The sequence below is a fragment of the Hibiscus syriacus genome, unplaced genomic scaffold (assembly GCF_006381635.1).
Source record: "Hibiscus syriacus cultivar Baekdansim isolate YM2019G1 unplaced genomic scaffold, ASM638163v2 tig00111022_pilon, whole genome shotgun sequence".
In the NCBI taxonomy this organism is placed as follows: Eukaryota; Viridiplantae; Streptophyta; class Magnoliopsida; order Malvales; family Malvaceae; genus Hibiscus; species Hibiscus syriacus.
The window spans coordinates 1,063,584-1,090,494 of record NW_024062956.1 but is presented as its reverse complement, the minus strand read 5'-3'; the positions used below and the strand labels follow the sequence as shown (position 1 = coordinate 1,090,494).

General features: G+C 34.9%; 2 protein-coding genes and 2 pseudogenes across 2 annotated transcripts; 1 reads left to right on the top strand and 3 right to left on the bottom strand.

The window, feature by feature from the left end:
- The first annotated feature begins 790 nt into the window (after positions 1-790).
- On the top strand, positions 791-2,315 carry LOC120150392 (annotated as a pseudogene).
- A 3,768-nt stretch (positions 2,316-6,083) lies between these two features.
- On the bottom strand, positions 6,084-6,769 carry LOC120150534 (coiled-coil domain-containing protein 12-like). The gene is made up of 2 exons (XM_039163210.1): positions 6,595-6,769; positions 6,084-6,319 (listed from the first exon to the last, which is right to left on the bottom strand). Exons 1-2 carry the CDS (start codon positions 6,767-6,769, stop codon positions 6,084-6,086), a joined length of 411 nt encoding a protein of 136 aa, XP_039019141.1.
- A 13,293-nt stretch (positions 6,770-20,062) lies between these two features.
- LOC120150533 lies at positions 20,063-20,667 on the bottom strand (annotated as a pseudogene).
- Positions 20,668-22,723: 2,056 nt separating this feature from the next.
- LOC120150664 (very-long-chain aldehyde decarbonylase CER3-like) lies at positions 22,724-26,532 on the bottom strand. Its single transcript, XM_039163308.1, has 11 exons — positions 26,467-26,532; positions 26,155-26,375; positions 25,829-26,061; positions 25,524-25,743; positions 24,893-25,020; positions 24,565-24,821; positions 23,790-23,897; positions 23,488-23,694; positions 23,286-23,396; positions 23,032-23,205; positions 22,724-22,907 (listed from the first exon to the last, which is right to left on the bottom strand). Exons 1-11 carry the CDS (start codon positions 26,515-26,517, stop codon positions 22,743-22,745), a joined length of 1,875 nt encoding a protein of 624 aa, XP_039019239.1. The 5' UTR covers positions 26,518-26,532; the 3' UTR covers positions 22,724-22,742.
- Positions 26,533-26,911: the final 379 nt, after the last annotated feature.

The following is a 26,911-nucleotide window of genomic DNA, read 5'->3' as shown; positions in this document are numbered from 1 at the left end:
CTTTTTAGACCAGAAAGAGCCCATAACAAAAGGTTCAAAGGGAAAGGGAAAGGGAAAAAAGATATCAGACTTTTGGGGACCAATCCACAATTTTACCCTTTCTAAATGGTAAACTGGGGAAAGCTCACTTGTCTTTGTCTTTATCCCATAAGAGAGACACCTCCCCATTAATTAATATATAAATAAGGTACCAAACTGTCAGTAGAATAGAAGGGCCTGTCCAAGAATGGGACCAGAAAAGAAAGAAACAATGCTACCGTAATAGTTCTAAAAGATAATCCAATTTCCTAACCCACCCAATACAAGAAATAGGTAATTTAATCATGGTTTTGTTCCTTTCTATATAGGATTTTACTAGTTTCTTCCTTCAACATGCACTTCTCTTTTAAGGAATTAAAAATAGGTATAATGATAAAATTAAAACGTTCAAGGGTTAAAATTCTGAAAAAAAAAATAATATGGACTTAGATGACCATTTGAGTAAACGTTGAGGGCTAAGTTTATTATTATGCCATTAAAAATGGGACTTGGATGTATCAGGTCAACCTTGTAGAAGAGCCTTGTAATGTGATATCATCTCATTTTTTCTCGGCACTGTGCGTTGGGTAGATTTATTATTGGCTCCTCCTTTTGAAATTCACCTTCTGCCAATGACACCCTTAATATCATATTCAACTCCACTCTTCTTCTTTCTCTCTCTTTGAATCTCTTCTGATGCAGTAAACTCCATTGATACTAAGCTTCTTCTCTTTTGGTTTAGTCCCAGATGGGATCTTCGATGCCACATGATTCAAGTCTAGACTGAGTTTATGTCTAGAAACAAAAATGGAGTTGATTTTCCATGAAGTGAAGCAAAGAATGTTGCTTTCTCCATCGGAGCAGCCGTATTACCTCCCTCAATCGCCAATCCCATTACTGCCACCACCACAAAATCTGCAGTCCGATAGTTTCAATTTGAACAATAAGGTCAGTCCCAGTATATTGCTCTCATCATCATCTAGCCATCATCTTCTTGTTCTGGTTTGCTTCACCTTCTAGTTAGATTTCTCATGAGACCTCCCAATAGAGATCCGGAAGACAGAGACAATGTGACTGCTCTTCAAGGGCAGTTGCAGCAACTGTTCCATCTCCATGATGCAGGTGTTGACCAATCTTTCATAGATACTTCCTGTGTTTCACTACAAAGCCATCATTGGAGTAAAAATCCATTCGATTGTGCTTTGCTTGTGTGAATTCGAGAACGAAGACAAGCTGAGATTGCTTCCGAAATGCAGCCATGCGTTCCACATGGAGTGTATCGACACTTGGCTCTTGTCTCATTCAACATGCCCTTGTGTAGAGCTTCATTAATCCAGATTTCTCCCCCAAAACACATGTTCCCCCATGTTCTTGTGCTTGAATCTGGTAGTGAGAGCGAGAGAGATTGTGACTGATATGGGGAGAAGCAGTTCGGTGTGAGATCAAATTCCCATCTTGGGACGAACTGGAGTCGTCTTCCCACCGTAAATCATGTGAAATCGTGGAAAATAATGAACTCAACAACCAAACAGTAGAAATGGATTCTGGGGAAAAGTGGTGCCGGTTAGGCTAGGAAAGTATAGGAATATTGATGGTGGTGAAGGTAGTAGCAATAGCAACGTTGATGATAGAAGATGTTTATCCATGGGATCCTTTGAGTACGTAATGGATGAGAATCTCTGCTGCAAGTCCCATAAGAACTCAATGAAGAAATCATCGAGCAAGAAGAAGACTTGTCTTCCATTGACACCAGGTCACCGCCTGGCGATTTCTGAAGCGATGTGAATCGACAAGATTCGAAATCACCAGGAACTTTGAAGGTAACAACAATGGCAAGGCCATCACGGTAAGAGCAAGAAGGAAAGCTTCTCGATATCGAAAATTTGCTTAGGGGGAAGAAGGACAAGCAGAACCTTACAGATGGTTCATCGAGGAGGGCTTTTTCATTTCGATTTCCGGTGCATCAGAACGCTTCCGCCTTGATGATGATGATAGTATGAAGGTAAAAAGTGTTGCCCGTGATGGGAAGGATACTATTTCGATATAGACTCGGCCGGTGGGGAAATGGCGTCAGTGAATTCGGTGCCGACGAGGAAAAACCAGAGCTGCTATAGCTTAGATTCACAAGCCAAAACACCATCTTTTGCAAGGGACGACTTTGCTTGGCTAGCTGGGAAACAAAACAAGGTTGTTCACTCATCCTTTATACCAAATGTCTAGTTTCTTTTTTTCTTTTCTTTTTTCCCCTTTACATTGATCATCTTGTATCCGGAAAAACACAGGAAGTAGAGGAAAAATCGGGTATATTGAAACAAGTCTTTATTATTAGGCATGCCCAAATTGTTATCATATTTTGTTGTCCAACTTCTTACAGAGCAGAAAACATAGTAAATAACCTTACATTTCTGGTTTTGTTAGTCTTTTTCTATCTTTTTTTTTTTCAAATGCAATCAAGGGGTAGTGAGTAGATTCAGATCTTTTATGGTGCTTCTGGAGATATGTTTTAGGCTAACCAAAACAATGGCACGGACCTAGAATCTCTTTCTTAACCTCCTTTAATGCCGAATGCGACCTGTAATCTAATCTTAAAGACCAAAATGCTTTTATTAATTGTCAATTAGTTCAGTGTAACAGTCACTCAATTTTTTTGTTAAGGTTAAAAATTTGAATTATGACATCGTAAATAGTGAATATTGAGTTAGAAATATTATTCTCATAATAAGTCTTTGGAACACTCGATCTAATTAATTAATCAATAAATCAAGAAGTAAAGTCGGAGTTTGAATTATGATATTGTGAATGAAGCATACTGGGTTAAAAAGACCGTCTTCATAATAAGTCTTTGCAATACTTGACCTAGATTAGTTAATTAATAGATCAATAAATAAAGTCAAAAATTTAAATCATGACGTTACGAATAGAGCATACCGAATTAGAAGGATTGTCCCTATAAAATATCTCTACAATACATAATCTAAATTATTCGATCAATTATCAAATGCAAGCGTGGTTTATAAAAAAATCAAAATGCCTTTTCTTTTGAATAAAAAATTCAAAATCATACAGGGAGAACAAAATCCAACCAGTTCCTCGTTGCTGCAGTTGAAGTAATAATTTATGAACATGGATGGAATGTTAAAAAAAGCGTAAACTACATGTTTACTATCTTAATTATCATTTTTATTTGTTTTGATCACTCAATTTTTCTCTTCTTCAAAATCATGCTTAGTATTTAATTTTGGTCTTCTACTGCTAAAAGCTAATGGTAATCCTAATGTACCACATAAGGTAATATCATGTCATCATTAAACAAAATAAATAATATCATATCAGCAGTTCTGTTAATTTTTAACTGGGGTGATCAAATAAAATCAAAATGTAACATTATGTATGATTTGAAAAAAATAATTAATTGACCAAAACAAACAACATTGATAGTTGAGGCTCTAATGTATAGCTATCCTAAAAGGTTATAAAAGGACAATAAACGATGGTGAGTGAGAAATGGGGAAAACTCAAATTGAGACACGACTCTTTTCTATGAATTGAATTTGAAAGCGTAGTAGTGACAGACAAATGGCAAAAAGGCTGGTGAGTCTATGGTATTACTACTGTTGCATTTAATATGGTGTTTAAAGAAGAAAACAAATGTGGTAAAGTTGAAGGGAAAGTAGACATTAATAAGTCACGGTAGCTGTTGGGAGGCCATTTTCTAACTTTATTTCTCACTCCTAACACCATTTACCACTGTATTTGTTGGACTCCATTCCTCTTCTATTTTAATTTCAGATTCACATTTTCTTTTCTAGGATTAAATATGTAAATCATCTCTTATTTATAAAATATCTTTTTGTTGAGAAAAATCAAGTTAAAATTTGATGATAGATGTATCTTGTTATCAGGTAGATACGTGTTTATTTTAAAATTTAAAAGTTTTCAATTAATTATTTATTTTATTAATTATCTTTATCCTGAAATGTTACTTTTGCTATTAATAGATATTAAACCCACGAACTAGATGAAAGGAAAAGTGTCAACTGAAATTTTTTAACCACTTGTTCTATAAATTATTAACATAATTAAAAAAATTATCAACAAATATTATCTTATAATTATCTTAAAATATTAAAAAAATATTACACATCCCTTCCTCCACCATTTTGCCCTTCCTCTTTTACTCAATTAACTATTTTCACGTCCCGGTGTTATCCTAGTTATTAGATTCTTTGATTTGCATATTTCCAAAACGGATGAGTTAAGGATGGACGGTTGGGAATAGTTATTCCATTTAAAAATTATTATATATTTTAAATATTATATATATATATATATATATATATTCAATAATTTCTTTTCCTTTTTCATAAAATTTTATCTTCTTTTAAAATTTTAGAATTCTACACCCATCCCTACTTTTGCATAACCTATAAATAACATTTGATGGGAGTAGAGGTTACGATATATCATTTTTTCTGTAACAATGTATGATATATCAAAATTACCAAAATTGGTCCTTCAAATAAGAAAATTCCCTTTTTTTTAACGTTTGTCAGTATCTAGCGTTGTAAAAAAATTAGGGTAAACTACATGTTTAGTACCTAAGTATCAATTTTATTTTATTTAATACTTAAACTTTCATTTATTTCAAAATCATATCTAATATTTATTTTTTATTTCATTTTAGTACGTTTCCTTAAAAACATAACAAAATTACTGCACGTGGCATTTTCATGGGTAAATAGTATCATTCATTACTTAGCTATCTTCTAACTCCTATTTTGGTCACTAAAGTTTAAATATTTTCAATGTAACTACTCAACTATCAAATTACCATGTTTAACAACTCTAATTTATTTTATTAATAAATTTTGTGACATGAAATTATTATTATTATTATTTTATTAATATATAATTAAAATAAAAAAAAATTAAAATTGAAAGGTAGAGTGACTATATTAGGAGTAATTTGAAAGTTAAGTAAATAAATAAAAAATTAAACTTTAGTGACCAAATTATGAGTAAGAAGATAGTGAGTGATGATGATGTAATTACCCATAAAAAGTGGTGTTGAGTTTTTAACGGCGAGGAATCAAAACGAAACAAAAAGTAACCATTAGGATAATTTTGAAATAAATAAAAGTTTAAGTACTAAAATAAAATAAAATTGATAATTTAATTATTAAATGTGTAGTTCACCCATGTCGTGACCGTCTTTCGGTTTGACCCGGAATCGGGCTTCGACTTGGATTAAATGGTTTGGAGTCGCCACCGACCATTTTAAAACGAATTTAGGTGGGTCGGACACCATCTTACCTGATATGCGTTTTACCAGAAACGTGTCGGGTTCGGGAGTCGGTTACGGTCAAGGAATGATTAACACCCTTGAACCGCCCTTCGGTACCAATTAATTCGTCGGTTGTCTTCAATTTCAAAAATTGAAAATTTAAATTGGAATTTAAATATTCGGTTCGAATACTTACCTTGGATGATTAAAATTGACCTTAAAAAGTAAAAAATGTTAGATTAAAAATAATAAATGGATATTAAATAAATCAAAGAAAAACATAAAAAAAAATAAATAGAATAATAATCAAAGAATAAAAATATAAGAAATAAATAAAAACAAAATAAGAAAAAGTCTTTGAAAATTATTAAAATTCTGCACGTGAATTGCACCATAAAACATATGCAGCCAACTAAACAAAGGGTAAAGATAAAAGTAAATCAAACATCATTCAAACCAAATCCTAAATGGACCCTAATATCTACAAGGATTTTAAAATGATAATGAGGTAAAATCAAGCATGATTAAAAAAAATTAAATAATAAAAGTAATAATTTATACTAAAACTATAATTTACCAGTTGAGGGTAGACTCATGGAATGTAAGGAATATAAGTCAAAAATATAAAAGAACGTAAAATTGCAGTAATGTCAATTTCAAACAAAAGCTACCAAAAGCAAAGGTGGAAGGTGGCAGACAAAATCACAAAAAGTAGAACAAAAGTCCAAAGATTCCCAAAAAGATAAGAAAGTCAACAATTTGGAATCGGATAAGGAGCTCATCACAGGATTTCCAAGACAGGTTCATTGACTGCCCACTGTCGCCCTAAGTTTGAATATTGCTTCGGTGTGCGCCTTTCAAGCTTATCAAGCTTCTTCTGTACATTCCTTCGAAGATCCCAGTTTGGTTTCTTGGGAGCAATGTTGACAAATGGATCCTCTTTTTCTTCGGATGCTGGAGGGGCCTCGGTGCTTTCCTCAACTACGGCAACATGAGTCTCCACTTTCTCAGTGACAACTTCCACAGATTAAGCACTCATAGGATTTTCAATCTCTTTTGCTTTTGCCGGTTTTTTGTAGTCACATCTGATTTTTCCCATCCTCTCCCCATTTTTAGGTATGGTGAGGGGTTTAAATAGGGCCATGCAAGAGAAGAATCCGATGGAAACCAAACACCGAATTTCTAGGGATTCAGAGGAGGTTGAGTTTATTTAGGATGAAAGAAAGTTGTTGGGAGATTGCACTAGCCAGATTTTTAGGGGTTTAGGAATGGTGGGGGTTGAACGAAAATACCTCTTCGTTTTACCTCAACAGAAGGCTTAGCTGTGGCACGTTTCATCAGCTCCAATGCCCCTTTGAAATTTTTATGCCTCAATTCCAACTCTGCCCACTCAGCCCATACACTTACCAGGTGATCAACATTTTTGTAACTTACTTGGACAACTTTATCAAAAAATGACACGAGCATTTGTCAGATCTTTATAAGTTTCGTATAGTTTTGCAAAATCCACCCACAAAGTATGGGGCCTGAAAAAATATTAAATAATAATAATTATAATAATAATAATAATATATGTATTATAAAATATAAATAAAATATGTAATGTATATATACTACATAGTATATATAACTATATAATAATATATATGAACATATAGTATACTATATAGTATAAACATATGCACTATATAATATAATGTATGTGCACTATAGCATATAAACATATTTATACTACGTAATATAATAAATATATATATAAAGGGTCGGACGAAAATAGGTGTCTACAGCTGCCCCTCTTTGTCCTTTTTCGTGAAACGAAAAATAGGACAAAGACAAAATGACACAAATTTTCGTTTGGTGGAGTTGAAGATTGAGTCTGAAAGGATAACTCCCTGTCGAATTGAGTTGTGGATGACCCCTCCGTCGCGAGGTTGAGTCCATCTCGAAATAATATAGAGTTGAAGCCGTAGTTCGGGATTTGAATTGGAATGTGGCTTCTTGTTTGTAGTCTGCGTCAGTCTTCTTCTCGGTTTAAAGACCTTTGTTTAAAAATTTGACTGGATAGTAGTTCTTTCACTCCACCATGTGGTTGACAGGCCCTCGAGCTGTATGAAATCGAAAAAGGTCCTCGTTGACAGATAGCTTTTCTCGACTTCAGCTATGCTGTCGAAAAACCGATTTTTTTGCCACTATGGCACGGTTAACACATGTCTTCTTTTCATCTTGAAAACCTCAGTTGCAGTCGGACAGTAGTGTGATTGTGGTGTCATCGAGCTGAATGGAATCGAACTCGACAATTTTATTGACAGATAGCCCTTCTTGCCTTGTGATATGCTGTAAATGATGTGCCCTCGAAGCTGAGTGTAATCGAACTCGGGGGTCTTTGGCAGATAGCCCTTCTCGACTTAAGCTATGCTACAAAAGATGTGTCGTTGAGCTGAGCGTAGTCGAACTCGTAGGTCTTTGGTTGGGCACGATTCCCTTCTTCGCGAAGTTGAAACCGTGGATGGCCCATTCTTTGTGAAGTTTAGCCTCGAATTGGATATCATTCATCGTGAAGTTGAACTTGTGTTGTCCGGAGTCCAATATCATTCGCTGTGAAGTTGAAATCGGCCCTGAGATTGGGAAACTGTTTATTGACAACCAGCGGTCCCTTTGTCGTGAAGTTGAACTTGCGTTGTCTAGAGTCCAATATCCTTCGTTGTGAAGTTGAAATCGGCCCTGAGATTGGGAAACTGTTTATTGACAACCATCGGTCCCTTCGTCGTGAAGTTGAACTTGCGTTGTCTAGAGTCCAATATCCTTCGTTGTGAAGTTGAAATTGGCTCTGAAATTGAGAAGTTGGTTATTGACAACCAGCGGTCCCTTCATCGTGAAGTTGAACTTACGTTGTCTTGAGTCCAATATCATTCGTTGTGAAGTTGAAATTGGCTCTGAAATTAAGAAGTTGGTTATTGACAACCAGCGGTCCCTTCGTCGTGAAGTTGAACTTGCGTTGTCTGGAGTCCAATATCCTTCGTTGTGAAGTTGAAATTGGCTCTGAAATTGAGAAGTTGGTTATTGACAACCAGCGGCCCCTTCGTCGTGAAGTTGAACTTGCGTTGTCTAGAGTCCAATATCCTTCGTTGTGAAGTTGAAATTGGCTCTGAAATTGAGAAGTGGTTATTGACAACCAGCGGTCCCTTCGTCGTGAAGTTGAACTTACGTTGTCTGAGTCCAATATCCTTCGTTGTGAAGTTGAAATTGGCTCTGAAATTGAGAAGTTGGTTATTGACAACCAGCGGTCCCTTTGTCGTGAAGTTGAACTTGCGTTGTCTGGAGTCCAATATCCTTCGTTGTGAAGTTGAAATTGGCTCTGAAATTGATAAGTTGGTTATTGACAACCAGCGGTCCCTTCGTCGTGAAGTTGAACTTGCGTTGTCTGGAGTCCAATATCCTTCGTTGTGAAGTTGAAATGGCTCTGAAATTGAGAAGTTGGTTATTGACAACCAGCGGTCCCTTCGTCGTGAAGTTGAACTTGCGTTGTCTGGAGTCCAATATCCTTCGTTGTGAAGTTGAAATTGGCTCTGAATTGAGAAGTTGTTTATTGACAACCAGCGGCCCTTCGTCGTGAAGTTGAACATACGTTGTCTGGAGTCCAATATCCTTCGCTGTGAAGTTGAAATTGGCTCTGAATGAGAAGTTGTTGTTGACAACCAGCGGTCCCTTCGTCGTGAAGTTGAACTTGCGTTGTCTGGAGTCCAATATCCTTCGCTGTGAAGTTGAAATTGGATCTGAAATTGAGAAGTTGATTGAGGTGTAGCTTCTTACTGCCGAGTTAATCAACCACCATCCTTCTTTGAAGGCACTTGAGAATCGTGTATTCTTCATCCTGAAGTCAAAACTTGACTCTAAAAGCTGCAAAAACGTGTATGCTAAAATGATGAATGTGATGCACCTAAGTATGTTTAAGATGCATGCAATATGGATGAATTATGTGTTATTTTCTGGATGGAGTCTCGTGCTTTGTCTGTCAATCAGGTCATTGGAATGGATCGTTCCCCATTTGCTTCCCGAGCTTTGGCTTTACAGACCTTTCATATTTGAGATTGTTCTGCTTGAAAATGTTTCTCTCCTTTTTCTTGTTTTAGGAGAGAGACATGACAAAAATGTTGTAAAATATTGTTCGCAATTGAATCAAATTGTAAATGTGAGTTCAAAAAATATCAAAGGAATCAAGAGCTCTTTTAATGCTTTCAGAGTTACAGCTCTTTGACAAACGTTCAAAGGGATGAGTTGGCTTTAGGTTGGCCTCCTTTCTAAGGTTTTGGTAACCCAAAATGTCATTTTTTTTTAAAAATATCGAAATATGCTTTGGCATTTCATTTGGGTGCGGACATAATGACGCAACTAGAATGACCAATTACTAGACATTTTATTTCGGTCCTCTGAAATCTTCCATTTGTTCAAGCTTTGTAGGCTCCTCCAACAAATGTAGTGCAAAAAATATCGGTCTAAAAATGAAATTCTTGAGTGCTCGTGTGTAGTCGACTATAACAGGTGTTCCTTAACTCCCTTAGTCCAACATTACCGAAAAATTCTTGCTCAGATAAATATAGTTTGGCTAGCTGAATCCATAAAGTCGGGGCGTTTAACCAATTACTTTAGAGGGACAGCTTAACATTATAATCACTTTTATCAAGTTCACTGAAGGGTTCATCTCATCACAGAGTCTTCAGCCTGACAAGAGCAGTGGAGCAAACACCGAATTGCCAAGTGTCCGAGCAAAGTCATGGTTTGAACTTAATCTACTCATAAGACCAGGGCTTTCAAGTTTCCTCTATAACCAATTGCCTTAGTGGAATAGCTCAGCTTTACGGATTTAATTTCTTAAGATTGTCAAGAAGAACCTGTTATAGCTTAGGTGTTTGTTGAAAGTCAAAAATTTCATCTTTAGAGTTCAATTTTCAAGCAACTGACCTAAACTAGATTCACATACTCGACTCTTTCATTTGTAAAGATCATCATCGTCATTGAACATCTTAAATAAAAAACATAGTAATTGTCATATGCAAATGATGCCCCATGTTGTTCGTACCTTATGAAAGGAAAAGGTTGTATTAGTTAATTGTAAGAGCAGGGTACGGTGTTTGAGGGTATATTTTGGGTAAGGTCAAGTCCTTGTTTTAAAACATGTTACTTTGTCAAAGATCCGTAACTTTGAACCATTCACAGAGTTTTTTAATTCAAATGATATTCAAAGAATTGCAAGTTTGCAAATGTGATCCATTGTTTAACATCTTTAAAGTAACATAAATTTATTAAAAGTCCTTACAAAACTTGAGAAAAAATGAAAACAAATTCAAACAAAATGTCTCAAATGATGAAATGGTCTTCCTCACTTGGATGCCCCCAAGTTGTTGAAGTTGATCCGATTCTTGTTACGTATTTTCTGTATGATTCTCTTGATTGTGGAGTAATTCTCGATAGTGCGCCCTGGGACTCCGATGCAATGAGCGTTCTCATCATACTACCTGGGGTACGGGGCTTCATGGATTTCTCTGGATATGGTGACACCACATGTTCGTCGAACAAATGTTGGTAAAGCTCCTTATATGTCATAGGGTCGAAGTGTTCTCATTTTTTGATGAATTATGTGAAGATAGTTAATGTGAATGTAAAGAAATGAACAAAATGCAAAATGCTTAAATGCATGAAGCATGAAATATCCGAGGCATTGATCCGAAAAATGTGCCTATTATTCTGAATAATCCTTATTGGGGACAAAAATGTTACGTCTGAAGAGACAAAAAACTTTTTGATGGTATAGATCCCGCACAGCCTCTGGCAAGTTGATTCGTCTTCCGCTTCTTCACCGGTTGAATATCCTGTCGAACCGTTCCAGCTCCTTTGGCTAAACTTGTGCGGGTGATGAGTTGCTTGCCCCAAAAAAAGATCTCGAATGACTGCATCTCCGGCCTTCACTCTATGCCGAGCTCGTTCCAAACGAAAGTGTCTTTGGAGCCTTCCATCCGAAGTTTGTCGACTTGTTTTTGGAATTCATCAATAATGGTCTGCAGCTTAGCTGGGTTCCGCCACTTGTTATCGTAGTTTCAAAAGGAGTTTCTGGGCCAGCAACATTTTCCTCGTCTTGCCCCTGCAACCTTTGCCTCTGAGTATTCTTTGACCACGGCTGGACTTCTGAGCTTTTTATCTTTGTATTATAACCCTTTGTCCATTAATACAAATTATTCATGTTTAACAAACACATTTTTGGTGGATCAACACATCGTTTTAAATGATGCAAACGATGAACACAAAATAAAAGAGAACAAAAAAAAAATAAAAGGGTTAGTGAGGTAAATCAAAACAATAAAAAAATGAAAAATCCTGCCCCACATGATATCTACTCCGCATGCTTTAATTCCTACCCGGACATGATCTCTATCCCGCATGCTAATTTCAAACAAATCCTAACCGCATATTTGTCTAGTTCGCATGCTTTGAACAGAAAATAAAGCAGGAAACAGAGCATCCTAGGGTTTGGAATGAGGTCTTGGGGTGGGCTCTAATTCCCTGCACTCTCCCGGTTTAGGTTCTAAAAAACGGTACCCGAGTTCTCCTTGTCGGTGCCCCCTTGGGCTTGCCAGACCCTTAGTCTAAGCCCATTACAGCTGTGTGGACTAAGTTAAACTCGAGAGGAACATTCCCTTATGCCCATACGGAGAATAAATTCACACGAAGACATAAGGTATATGAATCCCGAAGGCTAATTGCTAGGCCCGTACGGTGAATAAATTCACACGAAGGCGTCGCTTTCACCCCCACTTAAATAGGGTTTGGAGCTCGGGCATAGAGCGTGAGATAAAAACTTTTCAAAAATCTGAAATCATTGAAAAAAATGTTAGTACAAATATTTATTTGAAAAATAATCAAAGGTAAATAATTGGAATCGAATAAATAAATTAAAATTAAAATTTGTAATTTTCGCTAAAAAGACAACCGAAAAATTAGTTTAGGCCTGACTCACTTACCTGTCCCCAGTGGAGTCGCCAAGCTGTCGTGACCATCTTTCGGTTTGACCCGGAATCGGGCTTCGACTTGGATTAAATGGTTTGGAGTCGCCACCGACCATTTTAAAACGAATTTAGGTGGGTCGGACACCATCTTACCTGATATGCGTTTTACCAGAAACGTGTCGGGTTCGGGAGTCGGTTACGGTCAAGGAATGATTAACACCCTTGAACCGCCCTTTCGGTACCAATTAATTCGTCGGTTGTCTTCAATTTCAAAAATTGAAAATTTAAATTGGAATTTAAATATTCGGTTCGAATTACTTACCTTGGATTGATTAAATTGACCTTTAAAAAGTAAAAAATGTTAGATTAAAAATAATAAATGGATATTAAATAAATCAAAGAAAAACATAAAAAAAATAAATAGAATAATAAATCAAAGAAATAAAATATAAGAAATAAATAAAAACAAAATAAGAAAAAGTCTTTTGAAAATTATTATAAAATTCTGCACGTGAATTGCACCATTAACATACATATGCAGCCAACTAAACAAAGGGTAAAGATAAAAGTAAATCAAACATCATTCAAACCAAATCCTAAATGGACCCTAAATATCTACAAGGATTTTAAAATGATAATGGGGGTAAAATCAAGCATGATTAAAAAAAATTAAATAATAAAAGTAATAATTTATACTAAAACTATAATTTACCAGTTGAGGGTAGACTCATGGAATGTAAGGAATATAAGTCAAAAATATAAAAGAACGTAAAATTGCAGTAATGTCAATTTCAAACAAAAGCTACCAAAAGCAAAGGTGGAAGGTGGCAGACAAAATCACAAAAAGTAGAACAAAAGTCCAAAGATTCCCAAAAAGATAAGAAAGTCAACAATTTGGAATCGGATAAGGAGCTCATCACAGGATTTCCAAGACAGGTTCATTGACTGCCCACTGTCGCCCCTAAGTTTGAATATTGCCTTCGGTGTGCGCCTTTCAAGCTTATCAAGCTTCTTCTGTACATTCCTTCGAAGATCCCAGTTTGGTTTCTTGGGAGCAATGTTGACAAATGGATCCTCTTTTTCTTCGGATGCTGGAGGGGCCTCGGTGCTTTCCTCAACTACGGCAACATGAGTCTCCACTTTCTCAGTGACAACTTCCACAGATTAAGCACTCATAGGATTTTCAATCTCTTTTGCTTTTGCCGGTTTTTTGTAGTCACATCTGATTTTTCCCATCCTCTCCCCATTTTTAGGTATGGTGAGGGGTTTAAATAGGGCCATGCAAGAGAAGAATCCGATGGAAACCAAACACCGAATTTCTAGGGATTCAGAGGAGGTTGAGTTTATTTAGGATGAAAGAAAGTTGTTGGGAGATTGCACTAGCCAGATTTTTAGGGGTTTAGGAATGGTGGGGGTTGAACGAAAATACCTCTTCGTTTTACCTCAACAGAAGGCTTAGCTGTGGCACGTTTCATCAGCTCCAATGCCCCTTTGAAATTTTTATGCCTCAATTCCAACTCTGCCCACTCAGCCCATACACTTACCAGGTGATCAACATTTTGTAACTTACTTGGACAACTTTATCAAAAATGACACGAGCATTTGTCAGATCTTTATAAGTTTCGTATAGTTTGCAAAATCCACCCCAAAGTATGGGGCCTGAAAAAATATTAAATAATAATTATAATAATAATAATAATATATGTATTATAAAATATAATAAAATATGTAATGTATATACTACATAGTATATAACTATATAATAATATATATGAACATATAGTATACTATAGTATAAACATATGCACTATATAATATAATGTATGTGCACTATAGCATATAAACATATTTATACTACGTAATATAATAAATATATATATAAAGGGTCGGACGAAAATAGGTGTCTACAACCCAAAAATCTATTATCTGTGTTTCCACCAAGAGGACTAGGTTACAAAAGAGATTAAAAAAAACAGCCGACAAGACCAAAACAACGCTATGCCCGGGGTATTGACCTAAATTATATCTATAACGTGACTCAGTTTTGTACATCTATGTTTAATTTTTTTTTATAATTTCTAGGGATGATAGGAAAATACTTTTTTTTTTATAAAAATTAGATTAATTGCATCATATAATCTCAGAGTTGATCTTCATTTTAAAATATTCCCTAAACAATTAACTGTTACAATTACATCCTTAAACTATGACTATTACTCTAAACTAGTTCTCAAACTTTTGAATATTTCAATTTCATCTCCAAATTATTACCTTAACTCTAAATTGGTTCCCAAACTTTTTAAACTTTCTAATTTTATCCCAAATTATACATATACACTAATCACATCCATTGTTAATAAAATAGTTAGGCCAGGTTATATTGTTATATGTTTGAAAAAACAAAATTTGGGTTAAATTATGATTTAAACTAATTACGTATTTGGATGAATTTGGGGATGAAATTGGAATATTCAAAAGTTTGAGAACCAATTGAGAAAGAGGCTCATAGTTTAGAGATGAAATTAGAATGTTAAAAATTTTAAGAACTAATTTAGAATGAGAGTCATAGTTTGGGAATGAAATTGTAATATCCAAAAGTTTAAGAACCAATTTAAAATGAGAGTTATAGTTTAGGAACATATGATGCAATTAATTCAAAAAAAATTCTGAAATATAAATCTATGTTTTAAACTATATTCTTTCCTTAATTTATTTAAAAAAGTATCATAAATTCATAAAAATAAAAAATTCTAAAATATTATGAGCTTTTCAAAAATACTTTTATAATTTTTTGGGTATTTTATGATTTAATTTAATTTAACTTTTTAAAAATAATTTATTTTATTTTTCATGAACATGACATGTTGTAATGGGTTCAATCATTTTTAAAGGAATAAAGTATTATTTCCCCCCTAAAGTATATATATTTTATAGAGTTGATATCTAAAATTTTAAATTAATTGCATCACATGTCCTCAAAGTATGATTCTAATTTGAAACAAGAGTCATAATTTGAAGATAAATTAAAATATTTAAAAGTTTAAGAATTAATTTAAAATAATATTTTAAGTTTGAGTGCTTCTAGAGAGTCTAACATTTTAACGAGCTGTTTTATTGATGATTTCTAGCGAGTCTACCCTCAAAATTCTTGATAAAATAATATTTTAAGTTCTTGCTAATTTAAGTATTAGTCAAATATTTTTTTTTTCAATTTTTAAATTTAAATACTCAATAAATCTGTCCTTTCAATCAATAGTCTTAACTATATCCCTGATTTCAAGTAAACCAAGATTTTATAGAGCCAACGTGTTATTCTCACGATTAATTTTGCTGAGCTTTCGAGCAATGTAACCAGAACCAAAAATGTAGGAGAGTTGCTGCCCATTGCGGTTTACTTCTTTTGTTTGGACGAAGTAGACAATTGTTTTCGAAGAGAGGATAAAAAATGTATTGAGTAAGCCGAAGAAATATTGTTTATACCAGTTGTTCGCTCATTGTAGATTAAAGCCCCACGACTGCTACAGTCCATGTTTTCTGCAGCTGGTGAGGTATAAACTTTGGCTTGTCCTGTTTGGTGATGGTGTTGCAAAATGGGCTGTATCCTTTGCCGTATGTTCGTCAGTTATGACACCTTGTACTCTAAGCTGCTCTTTTGGGTGTTTTTGTCAATAGAAGCAGCATATCAGTAGAGATGTGAAGAATTTGAAAAACGACTCAATGATATGATGCAGATGACACAGAAAACACAACCTCGGAATTCATCATCATAGTATCATTTATGTTATCAGCATTTTAATGTTACTGAACCGTGTTTAACTGAACTTATATTACGTTAATGACAACTTTATTTATTATATTGGATTTGATGTTGCTTGTTATGAATATAGAGTTTGATGTTATTGCTGTCATGTTTGTTGGATAATGGAACAGGTTGAAAAAACATATTTGGGGTAATCGAACATAATTTTTAAATTGGTTAAATTATGTGTTATTTAGCGGCGTTTGTATCTTAAAAACGCTGCTATATACTAGACCTTTAGCGGCATTTGTATCCTAAAAACAACGCTATATACTATACCTTTAGCGGCGTTTATATCCTAAAAACGCCACTATATACCATAGCTGCGTTTGTATAAAAAAGCCGCGAAATCTCAACACCTATTGCGACGTTTGCCAGGAAAACGTCGCTAAATCTCAACACTTATTGCGGAGTTTGTGGGAAAAATGCCGCTAAATATCAAAACCTATTGCAGTGTTGTCTTACAAAGCCGCTAAATATCGTTACCTATTACGGCGTTTGTTCAACAAACGTCGCTATATATCGTTACCTATTACGTCGTTTTTTGTTAACAAACGCCGCGAATTTTAGCGGCGCATTTTACAGCGTTTGTCATAACGTCGCAGGTATTTTTTGCGGCGATTAAAAACGCCGCTATAAGTAAAAAAATGACAAAAAGCCAATTTTACTATAGTGATCCAACAGTAAATATAATGAGTACTCAAAATATTCAACATAAAAAGTAATAAGAAATATGTACCATACTTGAAATCTAATATAAATAAGACTCCATGGTGATAGATAACTTTAAAATTTGTGTCGATATAAAATTTGTTAAAGTTTAACTCGAATTCTATTTTGACACATTATATTTCTTACTACACTTTTTCTTTATAATAAAATAATTATCTTTATAAATAAATAATAGAGATTAATGTTAGACGGTAAGTCTTTTAAGTCTTAATAGCCGCACATAGTCGCAATCTTCTTGTATTTTTATTATTTTTATATTAGTGAATTTTACTACTCTATCTATTGGTTTTTCTCGTTTAGGATTTTCCACGTAGTGTCCCATTTATTGAGTAATCATTGTATTTTTTTTTTGTTATTTTATAACAACAAAAATCATATCCCTTAAAATTTATCATGTCTATTTATTCATTAAATAAAATTAATCACCAAATAATCTAATATCATTAAAATTATACTTTAATCCAAAGTAGATGACAATTAAAATTTAGGTAAATATATGATATCTTATTCTTGATAGTAAAACTACCTGTTTGATCGGCAAAATCAGTGGAATAATGCGTTGAAATTTTTTTTGCTCAGATAATGCAGTCGAAGGATTATTTGTCCATCTTGGGTGAATGCTACAGTTTTCCATAGGTCGTCATATCTTCTAAACGACCTACGTTGGTCGCCATCTGCTCCGAACAACGATTACCTAAATTTCCCTAGGTAACACCTATTACCTATATCGGTAATTAGGCTTTTAGCCGAAGACGTACTGTGCGACCTATGGAGGTCGTTCGGAGCACATGACGACTTATGTTGGTCGTTCGGAGCAGCCGGTGACCTCTTGGATCACTGTAACAATCACCCCAAATGAGAAAATCATTCATGAACTGCATTATTCCATGAATTTTTTTTCCCGTTGCATTATTCCACTGATTTTGCCTGCTTTGAAGTGAAGATGTGCAGTTTTTACTCCTTATAGCTACCTTTCATCGAAATGTGTACAAAAGCAGCCTTTTTAAAAAAAAAATCTTTCTTACATGTGCCTCAATAATACAAAGCCCTTTGATCAGTTCTGTTAACCAAAATAAGCACAAAAAAGAGTAACACAGCTGTTTAAGAAATACTCCAAATGGCAAGCCTTTTTTGTTTCGCATGCATTCATCGTTCCCACTGAATTATTCCCTCACATTTCCCCCCTCTCCACATGCACACCTAAACATCAATTCATCGACTAGTTAAATGTTATTTCTAATTTTTATACCTCTTCCAGATCTTCTCCGGTTAGGCCTGTAAACGAACCGAACGCACACGAACGGAGGTATGTTCATGTTCGTTCATTTAATAAATAGACGAACATAAACGGACACGAACATAAACGAACAAAAATTTTTTTGTTCATGTTCGTTTATTAAGGAATATAATATGTTCATGTTCGTTCATTTAATAAATAAACGAACACGAACATAAATGAACACGAACATAAACGAACATAAACGTTGGAGACCCTACCTTCCATTGTTCTTTCATGAAAAATAGTCGACAATGCAAATAACCAAATCTACAGTGATAAATAGCGTAAGAGTTTATTAGCAGTGATTAAATGTTTGAAGATATTAAATATTTTGATCGATCTTTTAAAGATATTAAATGATTCACACAACTTTAATTTAACGCTATAACATTTATCTTAGTGGTCCATGATTACATATGAACAATCATTTTTCGCTATTACACTCTTTTCAGAAATTGCATAGAAACCTTTGTTTTGTTTTCTGGCAAATTCTATATATTTTTCTCTTTATTGATGTTCATATACTTCCGATTGTTACCTTTATCTTCCCATCTATTTCTAGAAAGAAGTATGATGTTTTCTTGAGTTTTAGATGTGAAAATACCTGCAATAACTTTACATATCAACTATTAAGCCAAATAAAACAGAGAAAGAGATGAAAACATACCTGTAAAACTTCATATTGCACTATAATATAACTTGTTTTGAAGCTTTCAATGATCGTCTCCACTCTCTAGTGAACACTAGGGTTTGGGGAAAAAGGGGGAAATGAATATAGGTGCGATGTGCCTCACAGGTTAACATATTGGATTTAATCTCCAAATAAAATTGGGTTAATTATGGAGTTGGTCATCAGAATATCAGATTAATTAATATTTTTAAGATACTTACAAATTGGTCACCAAAATTGATTTAAGAAGATTGAGTTAAACATAAATGAATGAACATAAACGAACATAATCGAACGAACATAAACAAACATAACCGAACGAACATAATCGAACGTTCACGAACGTAAATGAACGAACGAGACCTATGTTCATGTTCGTTCATTTAATTAAACGAACAAAAAATATTGTTCATGTTCGTTCATTTAATAAATAAACGCACATAAACGAACTTCCCGCCGCACGGTTCATGAACGGTTCGCTGAACGTTCAATTCATTTACAGGCCTATCTCCGGTCATTTACTGGAAGTTGAGATCTCCGAAATATCACATATTCTCTGGAGTTCTTCAAAGTTTCCAGAATACCACATTCTGGAACAGTAAATAACCCCTTGATGTAAGTCCTGATAGACTCGGTAATCTATCAGATCAAATCCATTATTAGATAGTTATATCTATTCAACTGGTCAATCTAAGAATAATTATCATGCACTAATCTACGAGTACTAATCTATCAAGAAACTTATGATTCTGATTAAACACTTAAGTCAACTAGTTCTCGTAGAAGATGAACATTAAAGCCTTGATTGACTTATATATATATAGTTCATTTGTACATCACTACAGCATAATAGTTTTGTAGCAGCTTTTTTAGCAGCGTTTATAGAGAAAACGCCACTAAATTTTTACAAAACGCAGTGTTACGGGTCAAACGTCACAAAATTGAAACATTGGCGACGTTTACTCAAAAGCGCCGCAAAATTCATGTATATGTAGTGGAGTTTTTATTAAAAAAGCCGCGACAAATTGATATATAGTGGTGTTTGTGGGTAAAAGCCATTATTGACGCATAGGTTAGTGGCGTTTATGTAAAAAATGCTGTCATTGTATGGTACAGTTACCGGGAATGTTTTTAACAACGCTTTAAAACTCAGTCATAAGGGGAAAAAAAAACAAAAAAAAGCCACCACAGACCTGTTCCACCGTAGTGCATGCATGCATGCCTCAAGTGTGTCTACTAGACTATTAAAGAGAAATTTACCATCGATGGTGTTGATTAAGGATCAGTAGCTCTGATTCTCTGAAAATTTAGCAAGACTTTGCATTACATCAACCTGAGCTCGGAGTGATATGATATAATCTAGGGTTTCCTCAATCAAAGTGACTTCATTCATAAACTCTCCCCCCTGGGATTAGACTTTTCAAAATCCTCCTTCTTTTCCTAACCAAGCTTTTGGCGATAGAGGTCGGTCGACTCGTCGCTTGTGCTGCACATCTTCTCCTTCTTCCGCAGCTCATTTTCAGGATCTTTTTGCTTCTGATCCTCTTCTTGCACGCAACTGTTGTTAATGGAAGAACCTTCTTCACTATTTGCTCAACTATATCTTTCTCATTATTGCCTTCATTCACAGCTTTAGCAATGAGAGCTCGACTCCAACAAGCTCTATCGTTTCTTAAAGAAGCCATGGCCACATCTGCTGACAATTTTATAGCCTTTTTTCTCTCCAAGATGCTCATATTCTTCTTTAATCTTTGGAGACCAATCATCCATTTCTTTAGAAATTCTTGCTTGAGTGAACAAGGCGAACGCATTCTGCACAAACCCTTTGAATGATAACTATCATCCTAATTGTTATATATTGAAGTAAAATGGAAAATATATGGCATGAAGATCAATGTTTAAAGATAAAGAAGAATACTAGAGTTTCAAAGAGAAGTAAACTAAGTGCAAACCTTGAGAAAACTTGTTCTTGAATGGAAAGGAAGTTGCAGAGTTCAACAGATCCAAGAAAGTGTATCAGAATCCAAGAAAGAGATTGATGAAAGAGATTAGGGAATGAGAAAGATAAATGTGTAGGAACCCCATTTATTTGCTCCTAAGTGAAAAAGCAGTGGTGGGACTGTTAAGAGCAAGACACATCACATGCATGGCATGGCCCCACCGCACAAACCCTAGAGGATGGATACCTTCGAATGAATGTTATTTTTTTTTTCTAATACACATACAGCATATATAAATAAAAGAGGTTCAGTAATGTAATGAAAACCTACTATAACCTTATATTAGTATTTAAAATGAATAATTATCTACTAACTCATTAATAAAATAACAAACTACATAACAGCCCCCCTTAAAATAATGCTTCATGAATATATAAGAATCCCATCTTACCAATAAATTTGTGGAAGACTGGTGTATAGAGAGACTTGGTAAAAACAATTGCTACTTGATAAGTAGATTGAACATGGCACAGTTTTATTAAAATTCGAGTAATTTTGTTTCTAGATGTATGAATTTGTCTATATTTAAAATCAAATATAAATACTATCTTGTAATCATATTGTAAACTTAAAAAAAAAATCAAACCAACCATTTAAATGTTATGGATGCAAATAAAGTAATATATTTTAGGAAAGAATACATGTTTAGTATCTAAACTATTACTCTTGTTCAGTTTTGGTACCGAAACTTTATTTTTTTTCAAAACTATATTTAACATTTAATTTAGATTTCATTTTGGTACCATGTCATTAAAAACTTAATGGTGATGTTGACGTGTCACTATAAGGTAATGCCATATCATCATTGAAAAAATAAAAAAATTGTCACGTCAGCAATTCTATTAATTTTTTAACAATGGGTGTTGAAACCTAAACTAAACATTAGATATAACTTTTTTTTAAAAAATAAAGTTTGAGTACTAAATGAATAAAAATGATAATTTAGATACTAAACCTGTAATTTATCCTATATTTAAACTCAACACGGGGATGGTGGAATTAAATGTAGCAAAGTTTCAAGGAAGTTGGGCTCGCAGGTTTTTCGGCTAACTTGGGTTGCTGAGTTTGCTAGGCTATTGCTCCGTTGACCCATTGGGTTCCACTCAGCTTCCGAACTTTTAAAACAGTCTCCCTTTTTCTCTTTTAATTTTATTTTCTTTCTTAAAAACATCCCATAATGTTTAACCCTAAATTCGCACGAATTAAACAACTTTATCATTTAAAAGGATGATTATTATCTTTAGAGATACCGAGTTTGAGCACATTATCTGTAGAGGTGTTTGAGCATTCATTGTCAAATGGTTGAGTCTTTCAAACGAATATTACCTTGTAATCACCCTGACTAATAAAGAAAAACTCAAAACTCGTACGAACCAAGTAACCTCATTAGTTAAGGGATAATTGAGCTGTTGATTTAACTATCGTTGACATGTAGCGTGTCATATCAGTTGTCGTTAATGGTTTAAACAGTACAGTAACCGAAGTGAAAGTTTTTCTTAAAATAGTGACTAATGAAAGTTTTTAAATTTAACCAATCAAAATGAAAACACCCTAAAAGTTCAACAACCATTCGTGTGTTTATTCTAAAATTAATTAAAAACATATAAAATAAACTAAATAATTAGAATGCAATTTATGCAAAATAACAAACTAGAAATGTATTTTTACATTAAATTTTACTCTCCAACGTATTAGAATCTGTTCATTGCTTATTTTTTGGGTTAAAATGGAGACTTCAATTAAAAAGAGGAAGACGGGTAGTTCATTTTCTGAGTCGCATACAAGTGTAAACAAATCCAAAAGGGTGATATTATTTAGTATTCCCTTGGTAGCAATATATATATATAACATCTCTGACAATGGTAAAAAATTGGCATTAACATCAATGTTTTCAAATCCTAAATTCATTTTCTTTCTTTGGTTTTGTTTTGTTGTTTCTTTCATGGCATTTTTTTTGCTTGTTCAGCCGCTTGACACCGGCCTTAGACCATGCTTCATAGCAGCTTCCCAGACAAGATCGATCCTATCGACGTCGATCGCCCCGACTTCATGATGTGTCCATCCTTCTAGCTGATGAACCACGCCTCCTGCATGGCATGCGTGCACCACTCCTCTTTCCATCGTGTACTGTATAGACGCAAGAGTTTATATTAAGGGATGACTCTATACAATTTTAGGGGCTGCCAACCCCTCGATCTATTCTAGGCGGTAATAAAGAAAAATTGGATGATTAAGGAGAAAGATTGGTCACCTCACAACTACCAAGCCCTTCAACATCATCAGGCAATCTCATGGCAGCAAGATCACCGTAGGTGCAGTCTCTTCTGAATGCCAAAATGGGTGGCACCACAAATTGATGAAAATGAGTTCCCGATGGTGCCCAATTTTGCTGCCTCGGTGTTATCCATTTCCCCACGATCCATGTCTAGTACATAAACAACAATTCAATCATTTCTTCTACATGCCATTTTTTTGTGTATCAATGAGCTAAATATCGTATCATACCTTACAATTTTGAGCAGCCTGGTACTTGGTCACCTGGACAAGGTAGTTTTGGCAATCCATAGGAGCTTCCCTTTGAATCTTCTGAAACCTTTCGGTTGACAGAGTCAGCATCTGCACATTATGTCCAAAGTCATATAAGCAATCAACTTCAATAAGGTTAGCCCCATCGAAATTAAGGACGCAATATTGGTAGAAGACTCACAAGAACTCGAACTCTCCTTCGACAAAGGTGAAGGGCGATGGCTCGACCGAGCTTCGAAGTGGCTCCAGTTAAAAACACTTCTTCCACGTCTTTAGGAATTTCGTTGAGAATAACAGCAGCAGTCAAGGTATTACCATGGACAACTCTCACTTTAAGGTTTGGATGCTTTTCGACAAACAGTGTTCCTCCTCCATTCAGAGCTTCATTCTGCAGGCATTACACAAATGATTGTAAGAGAAGCATTGACAGATGCTAAACCAGAGAGATAGTACAGTGCCAGAAATCTACAGAAAAGTAGTGACCTTATTTAATGCAGCAAGGCTGATGACCTTCACCCCGATTCTATCAGCCCTTAGAATGGCATCCTCTATGCGTTTGTTGATGCCTTCCATTGCAAATGGTAAGAAATACTGCAAAAGATCGTCATGCTCTAGCTGATTAATCGGCTATCCTATGTATTTACCCTATGCACCTTATCTTCGAGATAATAATTTAACATAACGTCTCAAACAATTGATTAAATAGTTATTTTAATCTCTTTATTTTTAAAGAATATTGCTCCCAATGATTCATTTTGAGATAAAACACCCTTAATTAAATGGAATCAATTAGTTAACCAACAATCAACACTTGACACATATCACATGTCAAATACAATGACGTGATATGTTATGTATCCAAAGTGATAACATGAGACATACCATGTATTCAAAGTGATGACATGACATCTATCACATGTCTAAAATAACAACATAACGCGTACCATATGTCTAAAGTGATGACGTGATCCATGTCACATGTTTAAAGTGATGACGTGACATATTTAAAGTGATAATGTGAAATATGTTATATTATTACTTTAGAAACATAAGACTTATCACGTCAATCATTTGTGTTGATCATTGTTTAACTAAGGTTTCCAACCAATATTTCGTTCCAAAATGAAACGTTGAGAACATAATACTTAGGAAAAAATAGAAATTAAAGTGTCTATTTTAGCAAACGTTAGAGATAAATTTAGACATTATGCCTAATAATTTTGGCCAAACTTTTTAAAATTCTAAATCAAATGCGAACCTGAAAGCCAAATCTAGGAATCACCCATGTCTGGTGCAAATAGCCTCTAAGGTTGTAGAAAGTGAGGAGGAAAGCCTTAGACCAAGCCCACATCACTAACATGAACAAGAAAGTGAAAGGCCAAAGAGGCAATATAAAGATCCTAGTGGAGAAGGGTACGGATGAGAATGATCTGAAGACGAAAGGGACATGCATAGCCGATGTTATGTCCACCACATGTGCCAGGAACACAAAATCTGGTACCCTCCCATTCTTTCCTGCATTCACCATTAACTCCAAAATTAATTTCCCAGATCTCAAAAGTAATGAAAATATAAGTGCCAACTACCTGAATCTGAACTAATTTTCTTGTGCATCTGCCATGAGTTGCTGTTAAGTGTACCCCCCATCGCATCAAACAAAGGCATGAAGAGACAGAAGTTGGTCCCCATCTGAGTGTGGTGCAAGCTATGATACCTGACAATTTTTCCACAAACCACCCAGAAATTTGGCAAACTTCAATAAAACTTTGGATTATTATGTTGGTCAGGGATGGATCGAGAGACAGGGTAATGTCAGTCGTCCCTAACATAAAATTTCGTGTTCGTTCATGATGTTAGTTGATGATACTAAAGAATTAGCTTCTATTTTGGACATAGTATTCAAGATTAGGTAGTAAACACGTTTTCCATTAAGCTAATTAAACTCCATTGGAGGAAAACTCTTAAATGAGCTTTCCATATCAATTAATTGGAGCTTGCTAGTTTTGGCAAACGTTATCTCCGTCTCGCAGCCATAAATTCCTGTTCACGTAACGTGGGGTGAAATACCGCACTTAAATGAACATCTAATTTCCTGGTCTAAAAATAGAATTGGGCACCGTCTAGAAGAAGATACGGAGCAGAGAAGAAAGAAACTCTAAAAGGAAATTCTGAAACACATTAATTGCATGGGAAGATAAGGAAGGGGAGATTGCTTACGTGGGGGTATAGAGTAAGTATCTGAGGAAAGGTAACTTGTTGAACAATTCATGGGGAACAACTTCAACATTGGAATGCCCCAAGCATCTTAAAAAATCAAAGATCGCAAAGTAACCATAGATCATGCTTGTCGATCCGTACCCCATCGTAATTGATCCCGCCATTGGAATTCCGATCACGATACATAGTACAAGGTGCTCTAAAAACGTTGCATGTACAGCTGCAGCAGCAAGAATTTCAGAAAAAAACTTAAACTATATAGTAAATATAAAGGATGAGCTTTATATGACAGTGAAGAAATTTACCTGTAAAGGGATGGGGAACTGGAGATGAATGGTGAAGTGAATGATAATGGTTGAAAAGGTTGCTTTCATGGAGAAACCTATGGAACCAATAATACGAAGGCTCCGACACGGCGACGTGTAGTAACAGTAAAGTAATAAACCCTTTTGTGTTCCAGAGAGGAAGGCTATTCAAAGATGGGAAGATCAAGCAGGCCATGGAAGCTAACAGAGCTTGAAGGATTATGAAATTGTCCCTGAAAATGTTACATTAAAAATCATATAATTATGTACTGTAAGAACTACCAAGAATTCTTATGAGTCATTGATCATATATATATACATATTACCAGTTCCATTCTCCGTCAATCTGCTTGAAATCAATTCCTTGCTGTATAATCCGGCGATTCCGAGTTAGGAACAGCATGTTACCGTAAGAGCTCCATAGCTGATGAATCAATCCTCTCAAAGCACATATAAGGAGTACATGAAGGCACCAGTGATCCTCAATGGTACCCTCATAGTTCCATGAATGAAAAACTTTAACAGCTAAAGGACCACATAGCAAATACTTGGGGTTCACGGAAAACAATTTCAAGGAAATATCAGTAAAGAAACATTGAAAACAAATACAAACAGGCAACAATTTATTGTCTTTTTACCTTGAAATTTCCCAGGTTCTCCCAAGGCCAAGCTGATAGAGGTGCAACCATGGTTTATATATATGGAGGACAAAAATTGCTGACAAATCCCAGACAAGAAATGCTTTGTTTTTTGTCTCTTAGAGGAGAGAAAACAGCTACAGATGATGCAGAGCTCTTACACTTTGTGATACTTGGGCAATGTAGCCTTATTTATAGCCCCAGAAAACAAAAAGATTGATTTCTGATGAAACAAAAATTACAGTTAACTTTCATAATCAAGTAGATAACTGTGACGTAGGTTTTTTTTTTTTTACCGGCGGTTGCCAACGAGGATCGGGGTGCGGTCGTCAATGATGACCGTGTAAGCTCGAGGGTTTTTACATAACTGACACCGTTTGATTTTAATTTTACTTTTCTGACACCGTTTGACCAATATTTCTAGAACTAGCACCCTTTCTGCTGA

Coding starts and splice junctions, on each gene's coding strand:
- LOC120150534 (XM_039163210.1), bottom strand. CDS start 6,769: ATGCTCGTGTCATTTTTTGATAAAGTTGTCCAAGTAAGTTACAAAAAT. Junction 6,320..6,594: donor TGTTGAGGTAAAACGAAGAG/GTATTTTCGTTC, acceptor AATCTGTGGAAG/TTGTCACTGAGAAAGTGGAG.
- LOC120150664 (XM_039163308.1), bottom strand. CDS start 26,517: ATGGTTGCACCTCTATCAGCTTGGCCTTGGGAGAACCTGGGAAATTTC. Junction 26,062..26,154: donor ATTGACGGAGAATGGAACTG/GTAATATGTATA, acceptor TAACATTTTCAG/GGACAATTTCATAATCCTTC. Junction 23,898..24,564: donor TTCCTAGATTTGGCTTTCAG/GTTCGCATTTGA, acceptor GATCTTTTGCAG/TATTTCTTACCATTTGCAAT.